The 25,147-nt window shown below is 52.5% G+C and overlaps 2 protein-coding genes across 3 annotated transcripts in view; both read left to right on the top strand.

Moving 5' to 3' along the window:
• THADA (THADA armadillo repeat containing) overlaps positions 1 to 3,041 on the top strand; it is a 264,934-nt gene extending 261,893 nt beyond the window's left edge. For both annotated transcript variants that reach the window (XM_080914535.1, XM_080914534.1), the window contains exons 36-37: positions 1,381 to 1,550; positions 2,357 to 3,041. In XM_080914535.1, coding sequence (XP_080770661.1) covers positions 1,381 to 1,550; positions 2,357 to 2,734 — 548 coding nt within the window. In that variant the 3' untranslated portion in view covers positions 2,735 to 3,041. The remainder of the gene's footprint in view (positions 1 to 1,380; positions 1,551 to 2,356) is intronic.
• Positions 3,042 to 6,627: 3,586 nt separating this feature from the next.
• Positions 6,628 to 8,915, top strand: ZFP36L2 (ZFP36 ring finger protein like 2). The gene is made up of 2 exons (XM_080913770.1): positions 6,628 to 6,906; positions 7,406 to 8,915. The coding sequence occupies exons 1-2, from the start codon at positions 6,856 to 6,858 to the stop codon at positions 8,804 to 8,806; spliced, it is 1,452 nt and encodes a 483-aa protein (XP_080769896.1). The 5' UTR covers positions 6,628 to 6,855; the 3' UTR covers positions 8,807 to 8,915.
• Positions 8,916 to 25,147: the final 16,232 nt, after the last annotated feature.

Below are 25,147 nucleotides of genomic sequence, written 5' to 3'. Positions count from 1 at the left end.
CTGTTGATCTCCTAGTCTTTGCTTCAGATGTGACATGAAACTGTTGGCAATTCTGTTTCCTCAGATCTACTTGGAGTTCTGTGACTGAACAGTAGTACCTTCAGCTCTGATATCCTTGTGTGTGAGAAAGAATTAGTAACACCCAGTCCTTAGATGCTGGGGGCTGGACTGAGGATGTGACTTGGTAGCAGAGCACTTGGCTGGCATGCATAAGGCCCTGGCACCACTAAAAGAAAAAAAAAGCTCCTGAAAGGACTGGAGACCAAGCACTCAGTAGGGCTAGAAGTACCACAGACCTTCTATAGCCCCAGCTACCACCTGGAAACATGACCTTGTAGTGCACATGTCAGTTCTTTCTGAGCATGCTGAGCAGGTTCCACTGGTCGTCAGATGGCCAAGGACATTCTCTGGGCTGATCTGGAACTTTGGGTTTGGGAGATAGGAAGACTCCGTAGAAGTCCATCCGTAAATGGAGGCACCCGTGTGTCCACAGAAATTTACTCTGAGTTGAAAGCCTTACTTGAGGCTCAGGCTCCCTCTGAAGTGAGAAGGCTTAGAGCAATGGTAAAAGTGTCAATGCTCAGAACTCCACATTTAGGCCTGAGCCAGACAGTCAAATAAACAGGTCCCCAAGATAGCTACTTCCTCTTTCTTACTTGCTCCTTCAGCACTTCACTCTCAGAAAGCCAGGAAGTCAAGAGGATAAAGAAGGAATTCACTCTCATACAACGGCAACAAAATGTCAGCAAAATCCTAGGCTAATGGTAGAGAATTCACCTGACACATAAAAATTAGGACCAGTACCCGGTGCACCCCCTGCCTTTGCGACTGTGAGATTTGTGCGGTTTTACGTTTCTCACTGGTGTGGGAGCTGGGGACCTGCTCAGGTGCTAGTGCTTACCCAGTGCTGCCTAAACTGGAGGGACTTGACACCACACACCGTGAGTCCCAATACTTGGTACACAAAGGCAGAGAATATCTAACCTTCAAGCTGATCCTTGGCTACAAATCAAGCATGGTGGCACATGTCTGTAACCCCGTGTCTAAGAGGAAGCAAGAGAATTAGACATCATGGTCATCCTTGACAATATCCAGTTTGAAGCTAGCCAGCCAGACATGAGACCCTGTATTTGGGGGGGGGGGAGTTGAAAGGGGAAACGTGTTTTTACATGTGAAATTTGGAAGGCAGCATGCACAGATAGCATTTTGTTGGCACACAGCCACCGTCTTTCTTGTCTCTATAATGCTTGAATCAGGATCACATAAAACAAATGAGGTAAAGTGTGGTGCCGCTCTGCCCTGAGATGACAGGTTCCCTCTCCTCTTCTTAGGACTGGCCCTAAGCTACACTCACTGACTGCCTCACTCCTGTCTCTACAGAATTTGCCTTCTGCCAGGTGGATGCCTCCATTGCTCTGACCCTGGCCTTAGCCGTTCTGTGTGACTTGCTCCGGCAGTGGGACCAGCTGGGGCCAGGACTGCCCATTCTTCTGGGATGGATGCTGGAAGAGACTGATGACCTCAGTGGCTTTGGGCAGAGCCCACACCAGGTAATCCCTGTTACTTGGGGAGCTGGGGGCTGACAGAGCATCCGATCCCCGAGATGGAGCCCTGAGGGCCTGAGGAGTTTCTACGTAGTAAGAAGTGTGTCCCTGGCTGAGTAGAGACTGACTAGGAAAAAAACCTCCTGGAGAAGCTCACAGAACTTTGGGGTTCCTGATCGTAAGGTACAAGTTAGGAAGGGCCCTTTGAAAATGCACATTGACTATTGAGAACATGGCACCTGACCCCTCTCCCTGATAGGGAGCAGTCACACACATCTGGAAACTGAAGACTGCGTAGGTAACGTGGACACTGGGAAAACAGCAGTCCGTCCCCACAGATGACTGCTAGCTATCTTAGTGTCCTGAGCAGACCAGCTCTTCAAAACCCAGTCAGGGCCTAGGAAACAGAGGTGTAATAAAGTGTTTTTGATGAAATGACCCTGAACACCCATGGCATTCTAGAAACTTGGTCTCTAAAGGCTGCTGTCACACATGTCCCAATAACTCTTTGCTGCCCACCCTTCCTTTGTGCTGCCTCCGAATTTTCTCGGTTCACCTTAAAACCTAAGGCCCACTTCAAATACCTTGGCTTGGAGCTGCTCCACTGCGCTAAGGGAAATACGCCTCCCCGGCAGAGAGGTGCAAAGTGGAAGGTGACCTTCAGAGCTGCCGGTGCTGTGACAGCAGGTGCTGTGACATGGTGTTGACAGGCCCAAGTGGCCCTCTGTCAGGGTACACACAGCCCCCACACCCAGTGCTGCGCTGGCTCCACAGGACTGAGGCTTACCTTGGCTGTTTTTCACTTGCTGTAGGTGGAAGAAGAGCACATATTTGAGAAATCAGAAGTCAACTTCTGGGCTGAGACTCTCACCTTCGTGAAATACCTGTGTAGGCAACTCTCCTATCTCTGCCAATCTGGCTGTCCGTCCCCTCACGCCCAGAAGCTCTGCCACTTGCAGAGGACAGCATCGGAGCAGCGTCAGCTAATCTCTCAACTCTTCAGAGAACTCCCACTCTCGGCTGAGTTTCTGAAGACGGTGGAATACACAAGGCTGCGCATTCAGGAGGAAAGGACTTTGGCCGTCCTAAGGCTGTTGGCCTGCCTGGAAGGACAGGAGGCTCTCCGGACAGAAGACTGTCCTAGGGAATGGGGACAAGGAGTGGGCCCAAGAGCAGAAGCAGCGTGCTGAAGACAGAAGCCCCCTACTCAGGTCTGCAAGACACGGGTGCACATCTGTGAGACTCTTCCTCTGGTACCTCCCACTTCTGGGAGTCTAGCCCTCTGTCCCTTCCTACAGAGGACCTTGTCTCCAGCACACTCATTCAAGGCAGCTTAATCAATCGCAGCTACCTAGGAAGTGAGGCCGCTATTTTGAATATTTACCGTCTCCAGGTGCAGGCCACCCGCAAGCCTCAGTCGGCCTTTTCCATCCCAGAGCCAGAGCCTATCTCCCCTCACACTGACTACACTGAATTGAGTTTCATCACATGTCACTCAGACACACACAGTGCTCTTTTCTTTGGTTTTGTCTGAGCTGTGTATAGATGCTGATTACTTAGCAAATACCTATTTGGTCATATTTCTAAACTTTTATTCCATTTTAGTAAAGAAAAAATATATTCCAAGTGTTAGATTCTGGAAAAATTAAGAATTCACAACATGCGTTTTATTATTCTTGTGTTTTATTATCTGCCTGTCTAAGTCCTTCAGGGGCCCATCCTAAGAGTCCCTCCTGTCTCTCCAGAAATGCCTGCAAAGGCCAGGAGACCTGGTTGTCGCCCCTCACTGGCTTCAGCTATTTGAAGGAGTTTGGGGAGAAGAGAAGCCTAAGCAAACACTTAATTCACTGTGCCTCACTGTTTACTGCCCTGCGATTGGTGGAAACGACAAAACCATCTTTACTTCAGGTGCCAAAAACCACATTTCCTCACTTCAGAAATTCCATCTAGAAACCCTAAGGGTTTTGTCACTTCAAGCCCAACTCAGCTGGCATCTTTAGGCACCAGCAGGTGGCGCTCTTGCACACATTATGCTGCTGGCCTAGCTCTTCCGCTTACTCTTAAAATTTGGTTTATCAGCATGTGCATGATAGGGGGCACCCAGGCCACAGCATGAACATCTGAGGAAGTCGGGGGCGGCTTTACATTAGCTCTTCTTCCACATTTCCATGGGTTCCGGAGACCCTGCATAGCAGACACCTCTGTCCGCTGAGCCATGGCATCGGGACCCAGCTCACCACCATTAGTGTACACCCAGACACCTGCCTTCAAATCCATGGCGTGGGCTTGCTACTGTGGTGTGACCCACACTCCTAGTTATCCAGAGGCCCTGCCAGCCACAGTGAGGCACATGTTCAGATACTTCTCAGCTGAGCAGTCACTTAGAATTATGGGAAGGGGACTGAGTGTGCAGATCAGAGAGGCAGTTCACGTGCGATTGTCTTTTGTAGAGAATCTGACCTTTCACATGTAACTGGTCTGAGAAGAAAACCATCCAACACCACAAAAACACAGCTCTGCTGGAGTGAGGAACTGTGCAAAGGAAGAGGGGAGGTGGGAGCGATGTCTGTCCTGTCCATGAAGAGGAACAGGACATGCTGACATGGTCCTACAAACACTCAGCACCCTGTGGTGTGTGTGGCCCCACCACTGATGAAAAGTTGAAAACTTTTAGTTTTTTAGTTTGTTTGGGGTTTTGCTTTTATTTTAATGAGTCAGGCTTGCTATTTACAACAGGCTAGCCTCAAACCTGTGATAATCCCCCTGCCTCTGCCTCTGGAGTGCCAGAATCCCAGGCACACAGCACTATACCCAGCATTACACTATTTTAAGATCTAGTTGCTGATAGGGGGCTAGTGGTGTAATGTGGTGATAAACTTGTGAGAGTAATCCTGATCAGGGCCCAACCTTCCCTCTCCCATCTCATCTAAAATGAAATAAAAGCGTTTAAATAACAATAAAACCGTCTCACATTAGCAGGCATGCTGTACCAAAGCATGTACCATGTTTATGTTATCTCCAAGTCTGCCCAGCAGTGTTCTCCACGCTGTTTGCTGAGAATTACCCCAGCTTTGGATCTTGGCTGGCCATGGGCCTGGGAGGGCAGGAAGGATGGATACTTGCACAGGTTTGTATCTGAAACCCTACTGGCAGTAGGGGAATGACGACTGCTTTGCTGAGGCATCCTGAGAGAAACCAGAACACAGAGTACCATGCTTATGTGTGGGGTCCTTTCAGCCGCAGCTGCCCAGCAGTACTAGAGGCAAGAGCGACATAGGTGGGAAGAGTGAAGCAGCCATCTTTTCCTAAGTCACTACTCTTGAGGATGCTAAGATTTGGGTGGCCCCTGACTCATTACTGTGTAACGTCAGCCCCTTGGCTTAGACTACAGCCACAAGCCAGTTTGCTTTAATATCTAAGATGGTAGGGGCTTTTTTCCTTTATTAGGGTATGGTCTCACTCTCACACTAAGCTGTTCTAGGGTGGCCTAAAACTAGTTTGTCTGCTAGGATTATCGGCATGAACCACTGAGCCCACTTAGCACTACTGACCTTACAGTCTCCAGCTCCGCCGTGGGCTCCACCTACAGGGGCAGCATGCAGCCTAATGCGCCTGGACTCGGGAGCCTGTTGAGTGACAGATCTACCTCCTTAGCTTCCAGGTTAACTGGTACAGCCCAAGTGCACGCTGGGCTGAGTGCAAGCAGACAGGAAGAGCAACGTGGGAAGGATGTAGCTGGTCAAGTGTCCTTCCCTGGCAACTACTGGGCCTTCCACCCAGGACAGCCTGGACTGCCAGCTGGGTGAAATCATGGGCCCAACTCCAGCTTTTGGCAGCCACTATAAACTCAGTGTAGGGAGGGATAAAGGGTTCTGGACCTGACAAGATCGGCTGAGTAAAACTGGGGGTGGAGGGTAGCCTCACTGGGCGCTAGGTTTGGGGGGGGTTCCCCCTTTTAAAAAGAGTTGGGCCTTTTGGAAACACTTTTTCTATGGAAAGCTAGTGGAAGTTGCGCTAAAGGCAACAGAATAAGGACCTCTCCCCCCAACCTGGGTGGTGGTTCAGCAACCACAGCCTCCGGCAGCCAGCACAAAGCTTAGATTCAATGCGGTGCCTCCCACAGCCGAAGGAGGGTTGCAGGACTCGACAGGCCAAGGCTGTACAGGCTGGAACCCTTGGCTAGCAGCTGCAACCCCATCCCTGAGACTGGTAGAGAGGCCAGGCCAACCAACAGGCACAACGGTGAAGGAAGTGACTTCCTCCATGTCCACACTGCTCCCCCGACTTCCCTCTAGTCCCCCAGAGTCGGCTTTCCCGCCCCGGACACCCCGCGCGCCACTCCGTGCCTTTGGCTCAGGCTCAAGGTCTTGTGATGTGATTAGCAAAGCCAGCGCCTTGTCCTCAGACACTCAGCCCTGCCCCACAGGCCGCAGCGCTCCAGTCCTGTTTACTGAGCCTGGGCGGGGAGAGGGGCGGAGAAACGCGCCAAAGCTCCTCCAGGCTGGCCGCTCCCGCCCCCACCCCTACGGCGTCTCCACGTGCAGACGGGCCCGAGCTGCCACCTACGAGACAGGCCGCGACCCCCGCCCCCGGTCCCCAGCAACTTGGCAACGCGCACCATTGCAATATTGTTGCGTTTCGCAGTTCCCGCACGCCAAACAAAAACTAGAGTGGGAGATAAAAGCTGCGCCAGTCCGCCCAGCAGGGTCGGGCGGGAAAGGGCACGTCCGGGGTAGCCCGGTCCGGGTCAGATAGAACGTGAAAGTGCTTTCCAACGTAATAAGAGGCGGAGAAGAGCGAGATATTCCCGCCGCCGCCACCCAGCAGCACCCGAAGGGGCCGCACTCCCCACGCCGCCCGGGACGCCCAGGCTGCCCGCCCCGCCTCCGAAGGGGAAAAATTGGCGGCGACCAATGAGAGGCCGAGGAGGGGCCTGACGTCCGCGGGCCAGCGGGCGGCGTTGCCTGGAGACCCCGACCGGTCAGCGTTCAGTCCCCTCCCCGGGAGCGCTTTGCCCCGCCGCCGCGCGGCTCCCGGGCGGTATATAGGGCGCGCGCTCGCGGGTCTCGGAGTTCCACTAGTCCGCGAGCTGCCTACGGCTCGCGCGGGGGGCAGGCCGGGGCGCCGAGCTGCGCTCTCGCTTCTCCTCTGCCCCCCACTCCGCGCCGCGGCCTCTTCTCCTCCTCGGCCCCGCAAGCAAACTTTCCGTCCCTCCCTGTCCCTCGCCCGTTATTCGTCGTGGTTTGAGCCGCACCGAGGGCTCCTCCCAACCTCCCGGCTTGCAGTTCCGACCCTTACAGGACCCAGAAAAATGTCGACCACACTCTTATCAGCTTTCTACGATATCGACTTCTTGTGCAAGGTAAGCCGGCAGCGGGAAAGGATGGCGGACGGCCTGGAACCCTTTGGAGTTCCGAGACTTGGCCGCCGAGCCGGGCCGGGCTGGGGCGGGAGGGACCCTTCCAAGTTGACTTTGCGGGTGGAGGGAAGTCCTGGAGTTAGCAGGACTATGTGCTTGCAACTGTGGGCGTGGAGAGCAGGGAGGGAACGAGTAGCGGCTGGAGCAGCCGTGCTCCTCCCGAGCCGACCGCGGCCACGCTGCCGGGACTTCCCGGACAGTGTTTGCACCGCCCACCCCGTGGCTACGGGCCCAGGATCACATGGCTAGCCCCGGAGCGGCCGGGGTGGGCGTCCTCTACTCCCTCCGGCCTGCGTTTTGCGAGTGCAGCGGTGGAGGCCGAATTGGAACCCACAAGAAACCCCAACAAGTGGGCAGTTGAGACTAGGCGTTCACTCTGCAGTTCGCCCCAACTCTGCCCCATCCGATTTTCACCCCATCCCCGCTCCCCTCCCTTTGGCAGACGGAGAAATCCCTGGCAAACCTCAATCTGAACAACATGCTGGACAAGAAGGCGGTGGGGACGCCCGTGGCTGCTTCCCCCAGCTCGAGCTTCACTCCGGGCTTCCTGCGACGCCACTCGGCCAGCAACCTACACGCGCTCGCTCACCCCGTGCCCAGTCCGGGCAGCTGCTCGCCCAAGTTCCCAGGCGCCCCTAACGGCGGCAGCTGTGGCCCCGCAGGCGCGGGCGGCCCGTCCTACGGCCAGCTCAAGGAGCCGTCAGGGGGCGGCGGCACGGCGCTGGTCAACAAGGAGAGCAAGTTCCGGGACCGCTCGTTCAGCGAGAACGGCGAGCGCAGCCAGCACCTCCTGCACCTGCAGCAGCAGCAGAAGGGGGGCAGCGGCTCCCAGGTCAACTCCACGCGCTACAAGACCGAGCTGTGCCGGCCCTTCGAGGAGAGCGGCTCGTGCAAGTACGGCGAGAAGTGCCAGTTCGCCCACGGCTTCCACGAGCTGCGCAGCCTCACTCGGCACCCCAAGTACAAGACGGAGCTGTGCCGCACCTTCCACACCATCGGCTTCTGCCCCTACGGCCCGCGCTGCCATTTCATCCACAACGCAGACGAGCGCCGGCCCGCGCCGTCGGGGGGCGCCTCCGGGGACCTGCGGGCGTTCGGCGCGCGCGACGCGCTGCACCTGGGCTTTGCCCGGGAGCCGCGGCCCAAGCTTCACCACAGCCTCAGTTTCTCCGGCTTCCCGTCGGGCCACCACCAGCCGCCGGGGAGCCTGGAGTCGCCGCTGCTGCTCGACAGCCCCACGTCGCGCACGCCGCCGCCGCCCTCCTGCTCCTCCGCTTCGTCCTGTTCCTCGTCAGCCTCTTCCTGCTCCTCCGCCTCCGCGGCCTCCACGCCCTCGGGCGCCCCGACGTGCTGCGCCTCGGCGGCGGCGGCTGCAGCGGCCGCGCTGCTCTACGGCCCCGGGGGCGCGGAGGACCTGCTGGCCCCCGGAGCGCCGTGCGCCACCTGCTCGACCACCTCGTGCGCCAACAACGCCTTCACCTTCGGCCCGGAGCTGAGCAACCTCATCACACCGCTCGCCATCCAGACCCACAGCTTCGCCGCCGCGGCCGCCGCCTACTACCGCAGCCAGCAGCAGGGCCTGGCGGGCCCCGCGCCGCCCCCTGCACAGCCCCCCGCGGCCCCCGCGCCGCCCTCGCCGCCCTTCGGCTTCCAGCTGCCGCGCCGTCTGTCCGAGTCGCCCGTGTTCGACGCGCCCCCCAGCCCCCCGGACTCGCTGTCCGACCGCGACAGCTACCTAAGCGGCTCCTTGAGCTCGGGCAGCCTCAGCGGCTCCGAGTCCCCCAGCCTGGACCCCGGCCGCCGCCTGCCCATCTTCAGCCGTCTCTCCATCTCCGACGACTGAGGCAAGGGGGCGCCCGCGAGGGGTTGGGAGAGGCGCTACGGGGGGCACCGGTTAGGGGGGTGACACTGCCCCGGGCCACTTGCAGGCCCCTCCGAGCACTTGGACTCGAACTCTGCCGGAAGGGGACCCTTCCCTTTCGGTTTTCTCGTTGTTTTTTTTTTCCTTAATTTTTATTATAATTATTATTATTATTATTATTATTGCAAAGTTTCGTTCTTGTTGAAATAAAAGCCAACGAACTTTTCGTATGGATGAACAAAATAGCCACAACAGGGCGGTTGTGATGCAGAAAGAACAAAAGATACCAAACACTTGTTTAGGTCTCAGATGAGTTTGAAACTCTCTTTAAAAGAAAAAGAATCAGCCCAGCACCAGCAGCTACCAACCACCATTCCATCTCCTCTTTCACTGGAAAGCCTTAGTTACAGTCCAGATGTGAGAACTCTTACTTTGAAAGGGGTTCCAAGACCAGTGTGAGCCAGCCGGCTGCCACCTCCCTAAACCATAAGCTTCTAGAATTAAAAGTAATGCCAAGAACATGCCTTGATAGGAGTAGCTCTCGGCCTCCTTGGGTGGTTGTTTACCTTGTTTTTGTTTTTTTTTTTTTTTTAACAAAGTTCTATATGCCTGGGGTGGGGGAGCCCTTGCATTCCAAAGTTTGGTAACTGTATCTTTGCCAGCACTCAGTGGGTGTTTAGCTTAGAACCATTTCCTCTGCTCTCTGGAAGCCTTGGGCAGAGCTCAGTTCATAGTTGTTGGGAAGTAAGTGCTTCATTTTTAGCTGTTTTGAGTTGATCCGCACCACAACTCAATATGAAAAACTATTTAACTTATTTATTATCTTGTGAAAAGTATACATTGAGGATGTTGTTCATACTGTATTTATCGAGTATGATGAAAGCAATAGATATATATTCTTTTATTATGTTAAATTATAATTGCCTTTATTAATCGGCAAAATGTGGAGTGTGTTCTTTTCACAGTAATATATGCCTTTTGTAACTTCACTCGGCTATCTTATTGTAAATGAGTAAGAAAAAAATCTTAATTTAAGAGATTGTAAGTAATATTTATTTCATTAATTTCTTTCCTTGTGTTTACGTAAATTTCGAAAGACTGCATGGTTTCTTTACAGAAATCTATCTTGATGCTGTGGAAGTAGTTTGAGGAACATTTTGAGTTTTTCTTAGAATGTATAATGGTTGCAGCCTATCCAGCTCTAACGAGAAGAGTGACCAGACTGCGGTCGTGGTTTCTCTAGTCCCAGCTTTATTACGAACCAGCAAGGAAAGAAAGTTTCCTGATTCCACCAGCTCTACTGTGACATTGAATATAAAAACACGTAGCAATAATGGGGAGATGGTCTCAGTGCCTTCCTAGGGCCCGAACATGCCTTAAATCTTCCTCAACCAAATAAGTATTTCATTAGTGCTTGAGAGTTTGAATGTCGGATGGGTTCACCTGCACAAAAGGAAAAGATTTTTACCACTTTTCTTTACTATAACTATGAAGTGAAGAGACCAGGTCTTCGCGTCGAAGTGTTGGTGGCACATGATATGCCTTGTTTAGTGAGTCCAGAACCTGTACTATTGTTTTTCAATGGAAAGAGGCAGGAATGTCTCCCGGCTCTCCAGGACGGCAGATGAGTGAGCAGTCAGTCGCTTAGTTTATGTGTAGGTACAGTTGGAGCACCACGCGTGCACTCTGGACTACTTTTGACAGAAGTAGGTTTTTGAATGTAACAAGATTAAGTCAACTTGAGTTGTAATATATTTTGGGGATCAGTTCACTACAAATATGACTGTAAACATTGTACTGTAAATGTTTTGTAGTTTTCCCCCAATAAAATTTTTTGGAAAAAAAAGACTTGCTTTGTTTTTTGTTTTAAACTAGGTCTCTTGACTTCCCGTGGTCTGTGCAAGTCTGGGAAGGGGTGTGTCAGGGAGGTGGGCTGGCAGGTCTCAGAAGAACCTGCATCCACTCGTACCTGTATTTATTTCATGGCAAGTCCTTTCAGCTGAAAGAAAGTAATGATTTGGCTGTCAAGGGCATTTGTTAGCCTTTCCCTTTGGTAATAAGATGCATCCCTGTGTTGGCCGACTGGCTGGTGGCAGGCCCGGCGGGAGACCGCAAGGGGTGTGGCCGGCCTGTGAGTCACCCAGCAGGTCACGTGGCTGCTCTGGCTGCTGAAGGTCCGATTTTTCTCTAGTATGCCCGATCAGGGAGCCCGGACAGTGAGGTCTGGGCTAGCTGTTGGGAGCTCGACTAGGATTTTTCTTGGACTTCGGGAAGCTGGGTTATGTCCTTCAGAGTGGGAGGAAGGAAGATTAGGCCGGTTAAACTTCTATCTGGGTGATGTTTGTTTACACAGACAACTTCCTCTGGGAATGAGCACATTCAGGCTATTTATGCAGAAGGAAGAAGCCAGAAAGCAAATTCATCCAGGCTTCTACCAAAGGCAAACAAGGCTGCCTCGCTCTGCCTGGTTCCCAAAGCTTAAGAAATAGTAAAGTCATTTGTTGCTTTTGGTTCTTTTGTTGAGGATGGTTTGCTTTTACCCTGCTCATTTTAAAGCAATCTTTTAAACTCCGGGACGGTTAGGTTTTTCTCCCCCACTCCCATAAAGTTAAGACACCTTTTTCAAAGTAGGCAAGAGACCCGGCAAGAGTTTGCTTTCTTATCGACAACAGCCGGGCTCTATCAGCCAATCCTTGGCCCCCTCTGGTTGGCCCTGCCTTGGCCAGGGTCTACTGTGACTTGCAGCTGTGGGGGGTTGGGGAGGCTGTCTGAGGGATGCGCCAAGCTGGGCAGCTGTTTCCAGTTAAGGAAGATGGAGTTGGCGTTCCCTGGAGCGTACTTTTTTTTTTTTTTTTGCGGGGGTGGGGTACTTGCTGCCAAACGGTTTCAAAGTTGTCCCAGATGCTGGGCCTTGTAGGGTGGAGAGAGCCAGAGGCCAAGAAGGCCTGGGGCTGGAAGGAGCCCCTGCAGCTCCGTGGCCTCCCGGCCATAAAGAATGCAGTGGGGAGGAAACGGCCCCTCAGTGGAGCTATTTAGGCCCGGCTTCATTTCAAAGACCTTGTTTCCACTTCATTCTCAAACTTATTTTTCTAAACAAGTACTTTTGAATCAGCTGGAATGTTGGACTCCTCTCTGGGGTAAGCCACATTCATTTTTAAAAACTGTTCTGAAAGCCCAAAGCTAGGGCCCCGAAGTTTCGTGTTTGAAATGTGTTGGAGCGTGGAGGGCTTGGAGAGGTAGGTGGCCATTCAGAAGTTCTCTAATACATCAGTGGAGGCATTAATGCGTTAGTGTGCCTCTGCAGCGCCCAGAATGAACAACGTTTACTTGGTCACCCTTACGACGGTATTCTTGTTCATCCAGGATCTAGAAATAAAACGTCCAAGTAAGGACAAAGTAGGGTTCGCCGTCACAGGCGTCAGCATGGGGCTAAAAGCAGGGGGAATTTGATGGGACCTGTCATGGGTGGTTGTGGGTCCAGACCCTGGTGATTCCAAGAAGCCCTTTTGCTGAAGGCTTAAAGACTGGGTGGGTTTCAAACAACCCAACATAGTATAAATCCACCTTATAAATCATCCCGGAAGGGCAATGTATACACGTACAGGTCTTCCGCCCCTGCTGTCTGAATCTCCGGCTATGTGTAGAAAGCAGCACACACCATTGAGAGGCTCTGCGTTGAGCTGTAAGGAGATATGGAAGACTGTGAGCAAGCCTGGGTGGTCCTGGGTGCAGGGAAGACAGATGCTGGGCAGGCTCTTGGAACTGCCAGGTCTGCTCCTGAGGAAGGGTCTCAGGAAAGCCCTGGAGTGGGTGTCTTCAGAAAAGCCTGCTGGAGAACGCTAAACCCGAGGAGAAAAGCCACCTGCAGACACACCTCTGCCCTCCTGCTTAGTTTATGGTGACATGAAAGCTGAAAGCGGATATGACTGACTCGCACCCAGTGTTTTTTTTTTTAAGCCGGAAGTTGGGTCTCTGCAGCCCTTTCAAGCTGACCAGCTGTTGGACTGAGGCCAGGCAAGCTCCTAACCACTGTTCCTTTGCCTGCTTGTCTTTGGAACAGCAGATCCTCCTGCCTCAGCCTCCAGCTGAGTTAGGACTACAGGTGTGCGGCACAACGCCCCGTTGTAAATCTCATCTCGCCGGTTTTTATCCCGGAGGCTGCAGTGAGCGTTAGACACCCAGGGCAGGCAGTTCTTTCTTGATCTGAGCTGCTTGCAAACCAAAGAGGGAGGAAAAAGAAGAAAAGAGGAAGTTGAGGCACAGGCAGGAAGACAGCCAGAGGAGCCAGAAAGTACGAGCGTGTTTGGGGTTGTGCTTGGCAGGGCATCTCTGAAGGAAGGTGTGGGGGTGCCATGCGGGCGGTGGATTTGTGTCTCTACGTTCTGGGTTGTCTGGTTGAACAGGTGTTTACGGGTGTTGGGCTCTGCACAGTGTTCAGGGTCTACGTTACGTGTAACGGATCCAGGAAGGGTTGGTGGGGGTGTGTTTCCATACGTCCTATAGGAGGGTATAAATACACAGAGTATAAGGGTCTCCGGGTCTTGAGTGTGTGTCTTGTGATGTTCAGACTGCCTGAGGAGGGTGTGTGGATCAGTGTGTGACCCAGTGTAGATTTGGGTTTGTGCCCTGTACTTAGGGTTATAGGGTTTCAGAGTATGAGGGGGGGTCTGTGGGTATTTCTGGTAGGGTATGGGTGTCGTGATGTGGGTGTGTATGTGTTGCTCTAGTGGGTGTGCCCTTGTGCCCTGCTCTGTGTGTGAATGTGGGTTTGGGCGTGTCTGTATACACGGCTGCAGCTGTAGGGGCAGGCTTGTGGGCCTGCAGTGTATGAGGAGGAATGTTCAGCTTGTGTTTAGGCCTATGTGTGTTAGCGGTGGTGTGGGAGTGTGTCTTCACCGGTGAGGAGTTGGGGGTGGAGGTGGAGGAGGGGCACCTACACCTACAAAGGAAAAGCAGCCTTCCTTATCAGGCCTCTTTCAAATTAAAAACTGCTTTCAAAACCCGGAAGTAACTGCCCTCCGTTTCCTGCTGGGTGGGGACACAAGGGAGGCCGGTGGGAGGGTGACCACTGCCTCCAGGCTTGCAGGGACCCCAGAGCCACCTTCATTGCTGGGCACACCTGCCAAGGCTAGGGCTTCCTGGGCCCCTTGCTGTCTGCAGGGACATTTTTAGCAACAATTCATTCTCTGGGGGCTGAGGGAGGGGCCTTTCCTTTTCATCTGGGCAGAAATAGCTCCTGCCAGATATTCATTCTTCACCCAGAGAGGTCGCCCCAAAATAGAGGGAAGATGTAAGGACCCAGGACGGATAGGGAGGGAAACTCCTGAGATCACTGAAACCAAGTTTAAAATATTTCTCTAAAAATAAGCTTTGTTTTTTTGTGGATCTGTCTGGCTCAGGGTCCTTCAGTCAGGGTGCTTAGCTGACCTGGAAAGCCAGGCGGAATTTTATTTTAAAAAGCGACTGTTTCCCAACTGTGGCCTTGGAAAGTTCTGTTTTCCGTTTATTAAACGCCTAGTTTCCGGCTCATTAAAATTATTTTCAAATAAAACTCTGTAGCCCAGCAATATTTGATGAAACACAGGATTCCCAATGACCCTCTGCAGGAGGCCAGGCCAGCTGTGGGCAGCCTGTGTCCCCTCTACTGGGCTCAGGGCCCGTTTTTATCCAGAAGAGTACTGAGTCTGGTTGGTCTGCAAGATGCAGCAGCCAAGGCAGGCTCCAAAGGAAGCTCAGAGTACTTTGTTATTGCTGCCACTTTACTGTGCTGCTGCTGAACCCCAGGGCCTGGTCAGTGTTGGGCCAGTGCTTGCCACCAAACCCATCTCCAGCACTAAGGCTCCTCGGGGTAACTGGAAAGCTCCTGTCCCAATCCACAGACACCCTCAGTGCCACTAACACCGTGGGCAGTGGCCCGCTTCAAGAGAGACACGTAGGCTGGATGTGTTTAGCTTTTGGCTTTAGTCCCAACACTCGGAAGGCAGAGACAGTCAGGTTTCTGTAAATTCAAAGGCCGCCAGTTCTATAGACACCAAGATTCAGGAGATAGTGAGATCCTGTCTCAAAACAAACTACAAAAGGGGCGCGGGGTAGAGGAGGTACAATGATATTCATTTCTACCTAGTCTCCCGGACCTAGAGACCCTTGAGCCCTGAGAATCGGGGAGATCAATATCCTAGGACACCTACAGTACCTCTCCACCCAGCCCGGCCCAGAGGTGGGCGGGAACCCGGCAGAAATGCCCAGCCACCAGTTGTGTTAATGGTTGAGAGATACACCTGTAGAGTGTACACACAGGGAGAGGCAGAGCGGCCTGTGACTCACCCACTGGACACCCGGCAGTGGGGCGGGGCCTGTCCTTCGTCCCACACAGAGTTACCAGTGTGTGGTAAAGAGTGGGCGCTAGCTCCTGCTCTTAGGGAAGTACAAAAGAGGGTTTCGGGGTTGGCCCATGGATGATATCAAACATCGCACACCTTATTCCCTCTGTAGCTGAGAAGAATCCCTTTGTATGGATACCCAGCAATCCGTTTACCAGTCATGAGCCCGTGGACGCGTAGTGTTTCATGGTACAACAAACAGGTCCAGGTTTGTTGTAATGTGCGGTTTCAGCCCTGTGGGGCAAACGGGTGAGTAGAATCTCTGGACCATACCACCTTTGATCAACCCCAGAGGCTCTCACGGGCTAGGACCTAGCTCTACTGCCGACTGAGCCACACCCCCAGGTTCATGGCTACTCAAGGGAACGCCCACATCATTTTCAAGGTAATAGGTTAGATTGGTTTGTTGTTTGTTCATTTGGGCTGTTCGGTGGCACTGAGGTCTAAGGCTTGGGAGCATTCCACCTTCAAGTTACATCCCTAGCCAGATTAGGTATTTTATGAATGGTTTTATTGTGCTGGTTTTCTTGACTAGCCTGGAACTCACTTCAGCTGGTCTTGAGAGATAGGGACAGGAAGATCGGGAATTCAAGGGCATCCTCAGCCGTATAGCAAGTTCAAGGCTAGGTTGGGTCCTGAGAGACCCTGCCTTGAAAAGCCAGGTGTACACTCGGAAAGCTAAGGCAGGGGCAAGGCCATGAGTTTAAGGTTAATCTTGGCTACAAACTGAGTCCCAGGACAAACAAGATTTGGTCTAAGAAAGAGGGAAGGAGGCAAGAAAGAGAACTTTTAAACTTTATTCCTAATAACCAAAAAGTAGAACGAGGAACCCAAGTATGGACTTCACTGGGAAGAGGGCTTGTCTCGGCCTGGGGTTGATCCTGTGTGGTGCCTCGCACTCATTCTAGAAGGCAGAGGAAGGACAGTCCGATATTTAAGGCCATCCTTAGCTACATGGTGAGTTTGAGACTAGCCTTGGCCACATAAGACCCTGTCTTGGGGTAAAAAAAAAAAAAAAAACCACCTTGAATATCTATTAATGACTTCCAGTTTTAGAGAATCGGACCCCTCGTGGGGCCTCCAAGGACACTGGGAACACACATGGTGCGTATCTATACGTGAAGGCAAAACACTCATAAAGGATATAAAATATAATAGTAGTAATAATTAAATATTTTTTAATTGTGGCATGCTGTAAATTTGAGACCAGCCTGGACAACAGCAAAAATCCCAAAAGAAAATAATTAACTAGTTAATTTAAAAACAAATACAAGGCCAGAGAGATGCTAAGTGGTCAGAGCACTGACTGTTCTTTCAGAGGACTAGGGCTCAACGCGCCCACATGGTGGCTCACAACTGCCTGTATGTAATTCTCCAGATCTGGGGAATCCAGTGCACTCTTGTGGCTTCCAGGGGCACTGTATACCAGTGGTGCACACACACACGCACACACACACGCAGATAAGCACTCACGTGTGAAATAATTTCCGCCTCCATCTAGAGGGCTTCCTTGGACCTCTCGTCCCAGAGCACAGAACTTACTGCATGTGGGAACAGCTGGGACTCCCCGCCACCCAGGAGAAGGGCCCCAGGTGCTGCCAAGACAGCTTGGATGACCTGGAGAAGTCTCTTAAAGCCTCGGTTTCTCCAATTGTACTAATCCTTAGTTGCTCTCAGGGTTAATGAATAGGTGCTTACGTGCAGTGACGGGGCGCCTAGAGGACCAGCCAGCTGCTGGAGGTAATACCGGGGTGTTGGATTTGCTCCCCACCCCCACCTCAAGTCTATCAGTCTCCAGAAAGGCCTTGGAAGGCCTTGGGAATTGTAATAGCACCCTCCCTCCATGGACTTACAGAAGCACAGCTCTAAATCAGGCTTTACATATGTTAATAACGCTCTTCCTGAGGTCCTTAACTGGGGCTGGGTCACTATTCTCATTTCAAAGGTGAGGAAACGCTCCCAGAAGCTGTGGAGGTCACAGGGAGATAGGCACCACCTCAGGGGATCCCTGCTTTGTCCTCACGGAGTCAGCTGACTCTGCCATAGCTCTCTGGGTGCACTGTGCTCAGTTTCACAAAACATTCTTCTATGTTGAGAAAGGGTCTTATGTAGCCCAGGCTACCCTTGATTTCCCATATGTAGCCAGAGATGACCTTATATTCCAGGTCTAGGTTCATTCCTCTGGTTGGTCAGCTCACGGGTTATTCCTATGAGGTTTTAGGATTTTTTTTGTCATTGTTGTTGCTGGGGTTTTTATTTGTTTGTAATCCTGCAACAATGATTATCATTTACTGATTTATTTGAGTCAGGTTCTCACTGTGTAACCTAGTTGCCCTGGAACTCACTATGTAGGCCAGGCTAGCCCCACCACCACCCCCCACACCCCCGAGCTCCACCTGGCAAGTCTTCCCAGGATCTCCACATCACATCTCCCTTCTGACTACATCTATGTGTTCTGTCCAGGGACCCGGCTTGGGGAGGGGTAGCCGGTGGGCCAGTGGGCAGAGCGTGCTATCACAGGTCTATGACTACCCCTCAGCTGCTGGGGGGCTGGGAGAGGCCTCACCTGTGCTGTGGAGGCCTAGGTTTTCAGTAGGCTGTCACAGAGCTGTATCCAAACATCACCACACTGTTCCCTACCCCTGTAACTTCCAACCAGTCTCTGAGCCTGTTTCCTCCTGCTGACCAGGGGGCATGCAGGCCTACTGGAACCAAGTGCCCTTGAGGTCAAAATAAGATTCCAAGTGTAATGTGTTTAGCCAAATCCTCCGTTAGCATCCCAGCTACAGAGTTCAGTGGTTAGCAGCCCAGGCCACCTGGGGCAGAGCCAGCTCTGTTCCTGATCAATGTGGGAGTCTCTATCTCTTTGCCAACCAGACTACTGTGTTTGTGCCTTGGTTTTCTGAGTGTCAGGGCCTGTGCTGGATGGTTGTTTTGGTTTTTTGTTTGTTTGCTTGTTTGGTTTTTGTCCATTTTACACAAGTTAAGAGGAAGCTGAGAAGAGAGAATCTCAACTAAGAAAATGACTCGAGTCAGTGGAGCTCTCCTTTAATTCCAGCACTGAGGAGAAGAGGTGGGTAGATCTCTGTGAGTTCAAGGTCAGCCTAGTCTACAGAGTGAGTTCCAGGGCTACACAAAGAAACTGTGTATCAAAAAACAAAGGCAGGGTTGGGGGTGGGGGGAACGGGGAGAGAGGAAAAGAGGGAGGAAGAGAGAGAGAGGGAGAGAGGGAGGAAGCCTCCAGAAGATGCCTGTAAGGCATTTTCTTAATTAGTAACTGATGAGAGAATGCCCAGCCTATTGTGGGCGGGGCCATCCCTGGGCTGGTAGTCTTGGGTTCTATAAGAAAGCAGGCTGTTTAGCCATGGGGAGCAAGCCAGTAAGCAGCACCCCTCCATGGCCTCTGCATCAGCTCCTGTCTCCAGGTTCCTGCCCTGTTTGAGTTCCTGTCCTGGCTTCCATTGAAGATGAACGGCAATGTGGAAGTGTAAGTCAGATAAACCCTCTCCTCCCCAGCTTGCTTTGTTCATGGTGTTTCCTCACAGCAATGGACCCTGACTTTTCTCAAAAGGTTCAGGAAAAGAACCAACCTAGAAAAACTGGGGTACAATCACTAGGTTTATTTTTTTTTCCATATCCAACTTGAGAGGTGTCAGGAAGGACCTATGACATGTACCCCAAATTCTTATACATGGTTACCTAAATGATTCCTTTTTTTACTTTTTCAAATTACATTTGTACATACACACACACACACACACACACACACACAAACTCAAGCACTTCTAGTACACATGAGCATGCATCTATACCAGAGGCTTGACACCAAGCAGTTCCCCATGCTTAAATGAAGTGTGGGGTACGCCGGTGCACACCTGTAATCCCAGGCCCAGGCAGGAGATTAGCAATTCAATGCCAGTTTTAGCTATGCAGCAGATTCAACACCTGCCTAATCTGCATGAGATCCTGCCTCGAAGCACAACCAAACTTGGTTTGTTTCTTGGTGGGGGCTGGGGTGTGGGTCAGTGGTAGAGAGTTTGCCTGACATGTCTGAGGCCTTGAATTCAACCCCAGCTCTGCAAACAGGAAGAAATAAAATAGGTGCAAACAGTAACTTGTCACTCTGCCTCTGAACAACTGTCCTTCGTCACAGCACGCTCTGGGACACAACCACAAAGCCTTCGGTGATTCTCCTGCTGTCCAAGAGAATCTCGAACCCCACTTCCTCAGCCCAGAGACCATGCTGTCCCGTGAAGGGGCCAGCCTGGGCTGTACCTGTCAGCCCACGTGTGTAACGCCTGTATCCTCAAGCTTTTCTACCCGGTCTCTTTGTTCCCAGAATAAGGGCTTTGGGACTTAATTATTTATGAATAAATGCCTAAGCCATTGGCTTTGGCTCGTTTTTTGACTAGCTTGAAACATACCTCACTCATTTATTCTAGTGTATGTCCGCCATATGGCTAGTTACCTCTCCTCAGTTTCATGTGTCCAAGAGTCTGGATTGAGTCTTCCCTCTTTCCCGGATGTCTCACCTTCTTTTTCCTGCCTCAGCCAATAGGCCATCAGCTTTTTACTGGCAAGTCATGTTTCCATGCAGTACCTGAGCGATTCTCTCCAGACGCCCTCTGCACTTGCCCCTCCGAGGTCCCTGGCACTCTTCATTTTTACCTCCAGTCCTTTTTGTCCTGTGTGCCAGAACTCCACCCCTCCCCCTCTCTGCTCCTGCTGCCTCTGCAGGGCAGGCCTCCCTGTGCTGGGCTGGAGCGTGGCAGAGCCAGGAGCCAGTGATCTCCTGAAGCAAGGTTCAGAAGGGTGGTGCTCGATGCTTGGCACCCTCTGAAAGCTGCTAGTCTCCGAACCTCAAACCAAAGCTTCCAACGAATCCTGTGAGACCCAGTTGCTTGCGAGCCTCTCTCTTGGCTGACCATGCAACCCAGGGGTCCTAAGATCCTGGGGCTCCCCCCTTTTTTCTTGAATTCTGCCTGGTTAGATCTTACCAGAACCATGTTTCTAAAGTCACTCCTATATAGGGCCTGCCCTGACCCTCTGCGAACGCCTTTCTGGGATTCCATCACCCTGTCCATGGCGGCTGCTTGTGTTTCTCTCCAGCCTGTGAGCTCCTCCTAAGCGCCCTGCATTCCTTCTCGCCACCCCAGCGCTTCACTAACACCACGTGATAGCACTAGCCCCACCCCTACTCCAACGCTGGCTCAGGACCTCAGAGGGGGAGACACTTGCCCAAAGTGTTTCAACTCAGGGACGGTGAAGCCCCCTGACCCCCATCCACGGACGCAGAGAGAGGGCAGAGAGGGTAGCTCTTCACTAGAGGGAAACATACAATTTTTCTCTCCTCATGTCTCAGACAGCAAACACTGAATTCTATACATAATCACCCCACTCAGCTCAGCCAAGGAGGGAAGTTGGCAGTCATGTGGTTTGAGAGCGATGCTGCCACCTTTTTTAAAAAGTTTATTATTTTTAATTATGTGTATATGTGGGAGGGGGTGTGCGCGTGAGTGCAGGTGCCCATGGAGGCCAGAAGAGGGCGTTGGATCCCCTGGGGTTGGAGTTACAGGCAGTTAGTTATGTGCTTCCCATTATTGAGTGCTAGGAACTGAGCTCTGGTCCTCTGCAAGAGCAGGAAGTATTAACTGCTAAGTCTTCTTTCCACCACTACCTCCTTGTGTTTACACAGCCACACGCACACACCACACACAGGCAAGCACACACAAAGAGAAGGAGGGAAGGAGAGCAAGCGAGAGCTCTCACTGTGGCACCATGCTTAGGATGATGACTCTGGAGACGGACACTCGCTGGCCCCTCCTCCAATGCTTTCTCCTGTATAACTGGGGTAGGGCTTGCGCAGCTGTACCTCCGGCCCTAATGCAAGCACGAGGGTCTCACGAGCTCTCGCCCTGCTATGCCAGGTCTCAAGGTGAGGCTTCTGCGGCTGTAATGCAAAGCGCATGCGCTTTCAAAAGCTCAAAGCCTGGCCGGGGGGGGGGGGGGGGGGGGCAAGCAATAGCAGGACACAAGAGCCACGCTTGTAATCTCAGCGCTCCGAAGGCGGAGGCGAGAGTATCCTGAGTTCAAATCCACCAGCCTGGACTTTAAAAGACCATGTCTCCAAAAAAACAAAGACCCTGGAATAGCAGTTCCTAAAAGAGCCTTGTTAACCTCGTGCCTCAAACACGCCTCTCCTCTACCCTCCCCCTCCATTCTCCCTTCCTCTTCATTTCCCTGTAGGTCTGGAGTCTACAGGACAACTTCACCACCCTGGCGTCTGTTTGATCTTTCTCTGCCTCTGCCTTGGGAACACCTGTCTCACTGGGCTTGGGGGCTCCTGGAGCCTAGGGGACAAAGACTGGAAAGACACCTCACAGATCTTTGAGGGCCACATTGCTGCCACCCTGTGAGAGGGTGTGTGTAGCTGCGCTTAGGCGAGTGTGGTGTGAGTCAGGCGACTGAGGCAGCATTTGTGGTGACCTGTGAGAATGTGCATGTTTTAGGAGCGGTTGTGTCCAGCATTGCATAATTCGAGGGCGCTCCCTTGGGCCACCAAACCACAGTGGGGTAACGGCAGGCACCTGGGGAGGGAAAGGAGAGGCAGTGTGAGGCCCGGTCTCTCCAGCTGCCCTCCCGCAGGCAGCCCTGGACACCCAGGCTCCTCCTGTCCCCTACTTCCCCCGCCCAAGCGCCCGAGGGCTGCTCTGGGTACTCTGGTCCAGGCTAAGGGTCAGAGAGACTCTGCAGTTCTGCGTTTGATTACAGCCTCTCTTTAAAGCCTCTGGGGCTTCCTGGTCACTAGGCCTGTCCCCAGCGTTGGAGCTAATCACCTCACTGACCTGCATGAAGCAGTGGTGACCCCGGAGCTCACCCATTTGCACCTGTGACCCCCCGGGGCCTACCCACCCTATCTCTCCCAAACACGGGCAGGCTGGCGTCTCCTCCCAGCTCCCACTGCCCCAGCCTGGCGCCTCCCTTCCATCCCCTGGGCGGTACACCTGAGGCCTCCCCTTGCAGAAACCAGTGCTGTATGTAGGCTGCAGCCCTGGAAACACACACACACACACACACACACACACACACACACACACACACACAGACTCCACCGGTGTTCTGAACTCCTTGGGCACCTCTGGAAGCCCACATCTAGCCTTGCCCAGCCGGTCCTGGTTCTCCAGCTGTTCATTTAATAATAATGGCCTGGGGGCTGGAGAGATGGCTGGGTGGTTAAAAGCACTGGCTGCTCTTCCAGAGGTCCTGAGTTCAATTCCCAGCAACCACATGGTGGCTCACAACCATCTGTAATGGGATCTGATGCCCTCTGTGACTAAAGACAGCTACAGAGTACTCATGAAATAAACAAATCTAAATAATAATAATAATGGCCGTGCTCAGCCAAACCCAGTCCCTGGAAGTGCCCTCACTAGAGCAGGCTGTCTTCACACCAACCCTACCAATGCACTTCCTGCTAGTGTGCGCAAGATCCCTACGGAGACACCATGGTTACATGGCCATAGTTGTACAAGTGGCTGGCAGCTCCGGTGGGTAACCCCCAGGGTCCTCATACCTACAGGCTCATGAAGGCAGGAAATTCTTTCCAGGCCTGCCCTCCCTGACTAAGGCCCATCTCTTTGGCCTCTATATTCTCGGAGGCTGTGACTAACTCTGTGATTAGTAGGTAGCCGAGATCTTTTATTCTCAAGAGGGAGAAAGTGGTGGTGTGGCTCAATGGTAGAGCACTTGCCAACCATGCACATGGCCCCGGTTTAGACTGGTCTGCGCAGGAGGGGAGATGGGGATGGGGCAGGACACATCTGAATGGCGTGTAAAGAACAGTCGAGTTCCAACGCTGTCTCCCTTCAAGTGTCTCTGAGATTGTTTCCTCAAGTGCAAAATGAGGCTAGCCAGTGCGCTCCCCCACTGTTTCCAATAGAAGCCGTTCAGTGTGGTGAGCCCCCAACCATAAAATTACTTCATTGCAGTTCCACAACTACAGCGTCCCTACTGGTGTGAACCACAGTGTAAATGTCACTATGCAGGATAAAGGATGCGCTACCCCTCAAGGGCAGGCTGTGAGTACCCATCAGGGTGTCTTACCCATCAGCCCACCCTGGAAAGGACTGAAAGCCACAGGTCTCCTCTGTGCTGCTCCTGGTTGGCCAAGTCCTGCTTCTGCACCTGCTATCTCGACCCCTGCCCCTCACCTCTCCCCTCCTGGCTCTCGCTCCCCCCTACCCCCTAACGCGTGACATACTTTAGCCATTCGTTTGTTTTTCAAGTCTGTTTCCACTTAAAATATCAGGGGCAGGAGAGGAGAACCGCGCCCAGGAGAGAGGGAGATCTCTGATTTATTTATTTAATGTATGTGAGTACACTGTAGCTGTCTTCAGACACACCAGAAGAGGGCATCAAGTCTCATTACAGATGGTTGTGAGCCACCATGTGGTTGCTGGGATTTGAACTCAGGACCCCTGGAAGAGCAGTCAGTGCTCTTAACCGCTGAGGCCGGGAGATCTCTTTTACTGTGTCCCCAGTACTTTGTTTTGCAGCTCTGGGGATGGGCGCAGTCCTTTCCAGGGTGCTGATGGGCAAGACACCCTGAATAGGTCCTCTCAAGAGCTCCTAGAGCGGTGGTTCTCAACCTGTTGGCCGCAATCCTGCACAGCAGTAACAGGGCCCGGTACACGCTAGACAAGTGCTCCCTCTTCCCACTGAGCCTCACCCCTGCCCTCCAATTTCTTCAAACAGCCCTGCACAAAGTAGATGCTTTAGAAGCAACTGAAGGAGTGGTTGCTGGTTCTCCATCCATCCATGGTCGGATTCAGTGCAACTGTTTCCACTCCTGCCCCAGTGTCTCTGACAGCAACAACCTCCTGATGCTGTCACCTGAACCATGCTGCCTCTTGCAGGAAGACTTCTGGGATTACACCTGCCATAGTCTATCCTCCCCTCTCTTGGGACAAATCTCAGAGGTACCATGTTAGCTATAAGGACCAGCCCACCCCTAGGAAGTCAAGGTTCTTGTTTCCCACCAGCTTAGCCTAAGAGCAAGAGAAGAGGCCTAAGCTTTTCTCTAGAACTCAAAGAAGTCTTCAGCCAATCCTGTGGCAGGGCATTGTGGGAGTGATGTAGGAGATGGCACCTTGTAATTCAGTTGGCCTTTTTGGCCCCAGGAAAGTTGGATTCTGACTCTGAGACCTGCAGCCAAGACTCCATCCTGGGGCCATTAAGAGAGCCAAAGGCAGCCTGGTGGAGGTGGCAGTGGCCACCGTAGCAGCAACACACACCTTTAATCCCGGCATTCAAGAGGCAGAGGGCAAGCAGGTCTCTGAGTTCAAGACTGGCCTCGTCTCCAGAGCAAGTTCCAAGATGGCCAGGGCTACAGAGAGAAACCCTGTCTCAAAAAGCCAAAAAAGGATAAAAATAGAAAAATGAGGGCCAGAGGTTCCCAGTACAGTTCACTGTGAGCCCTTCCCTGAGAAGGCTCAGGTTCTAATGCAAGAGAGAGAAAGAGAGAGAAAAACCAAATTCTCTTTGCCAACACAGACCTCCAAAGCAGGGAGGCAAAGGAGTGAAAGCCAGAGAGCTGGAAAATGACAAGTGACCTGAGCAGGGTCCTGAGACTGTGACAAGGACTTAGAAGACCCCTGTGGTCCCTCTGGACACTGCACCAGGAAAGGAAGGGCTCAAGGGGAAGCCCCTGAACGGGGTCCTGAGATGAAGCATCCTCCAGGGCTGGTAGCCTGGGAGGTCCTGGGGACCCAGGCCACACTGTCTTCATTCCTCTATTCCTCTGGGACGGCCAGGCCCACACAATCACACCCTTTTAAGGGCTTTTTGTGTTGGAAGCAGGCTATGGCCCGGGAACTAGAATGGCTAACCTGTATCAGGAGTCTGTAAGCAGAGATTTTTTTTTTTAAGGGTAAGGTATATGTGG

The sequence above is a fragment of the Micromys minutus genome, assembly GCF_963924665.1.
Source record: "Micromys minutus genome assembly, chromosome: 3".
Lineage (NCBI taxonomy): Eukaryota > Metazoa > Chordata > Mammalia > Rodentia > Muridae > Micromys > Micromys minutus.
The sequence above is the reverse complement of the archived record's forward strand: the minus strand, read 5'-3'. Positions and strand labels throughout refer to the sequence as shown.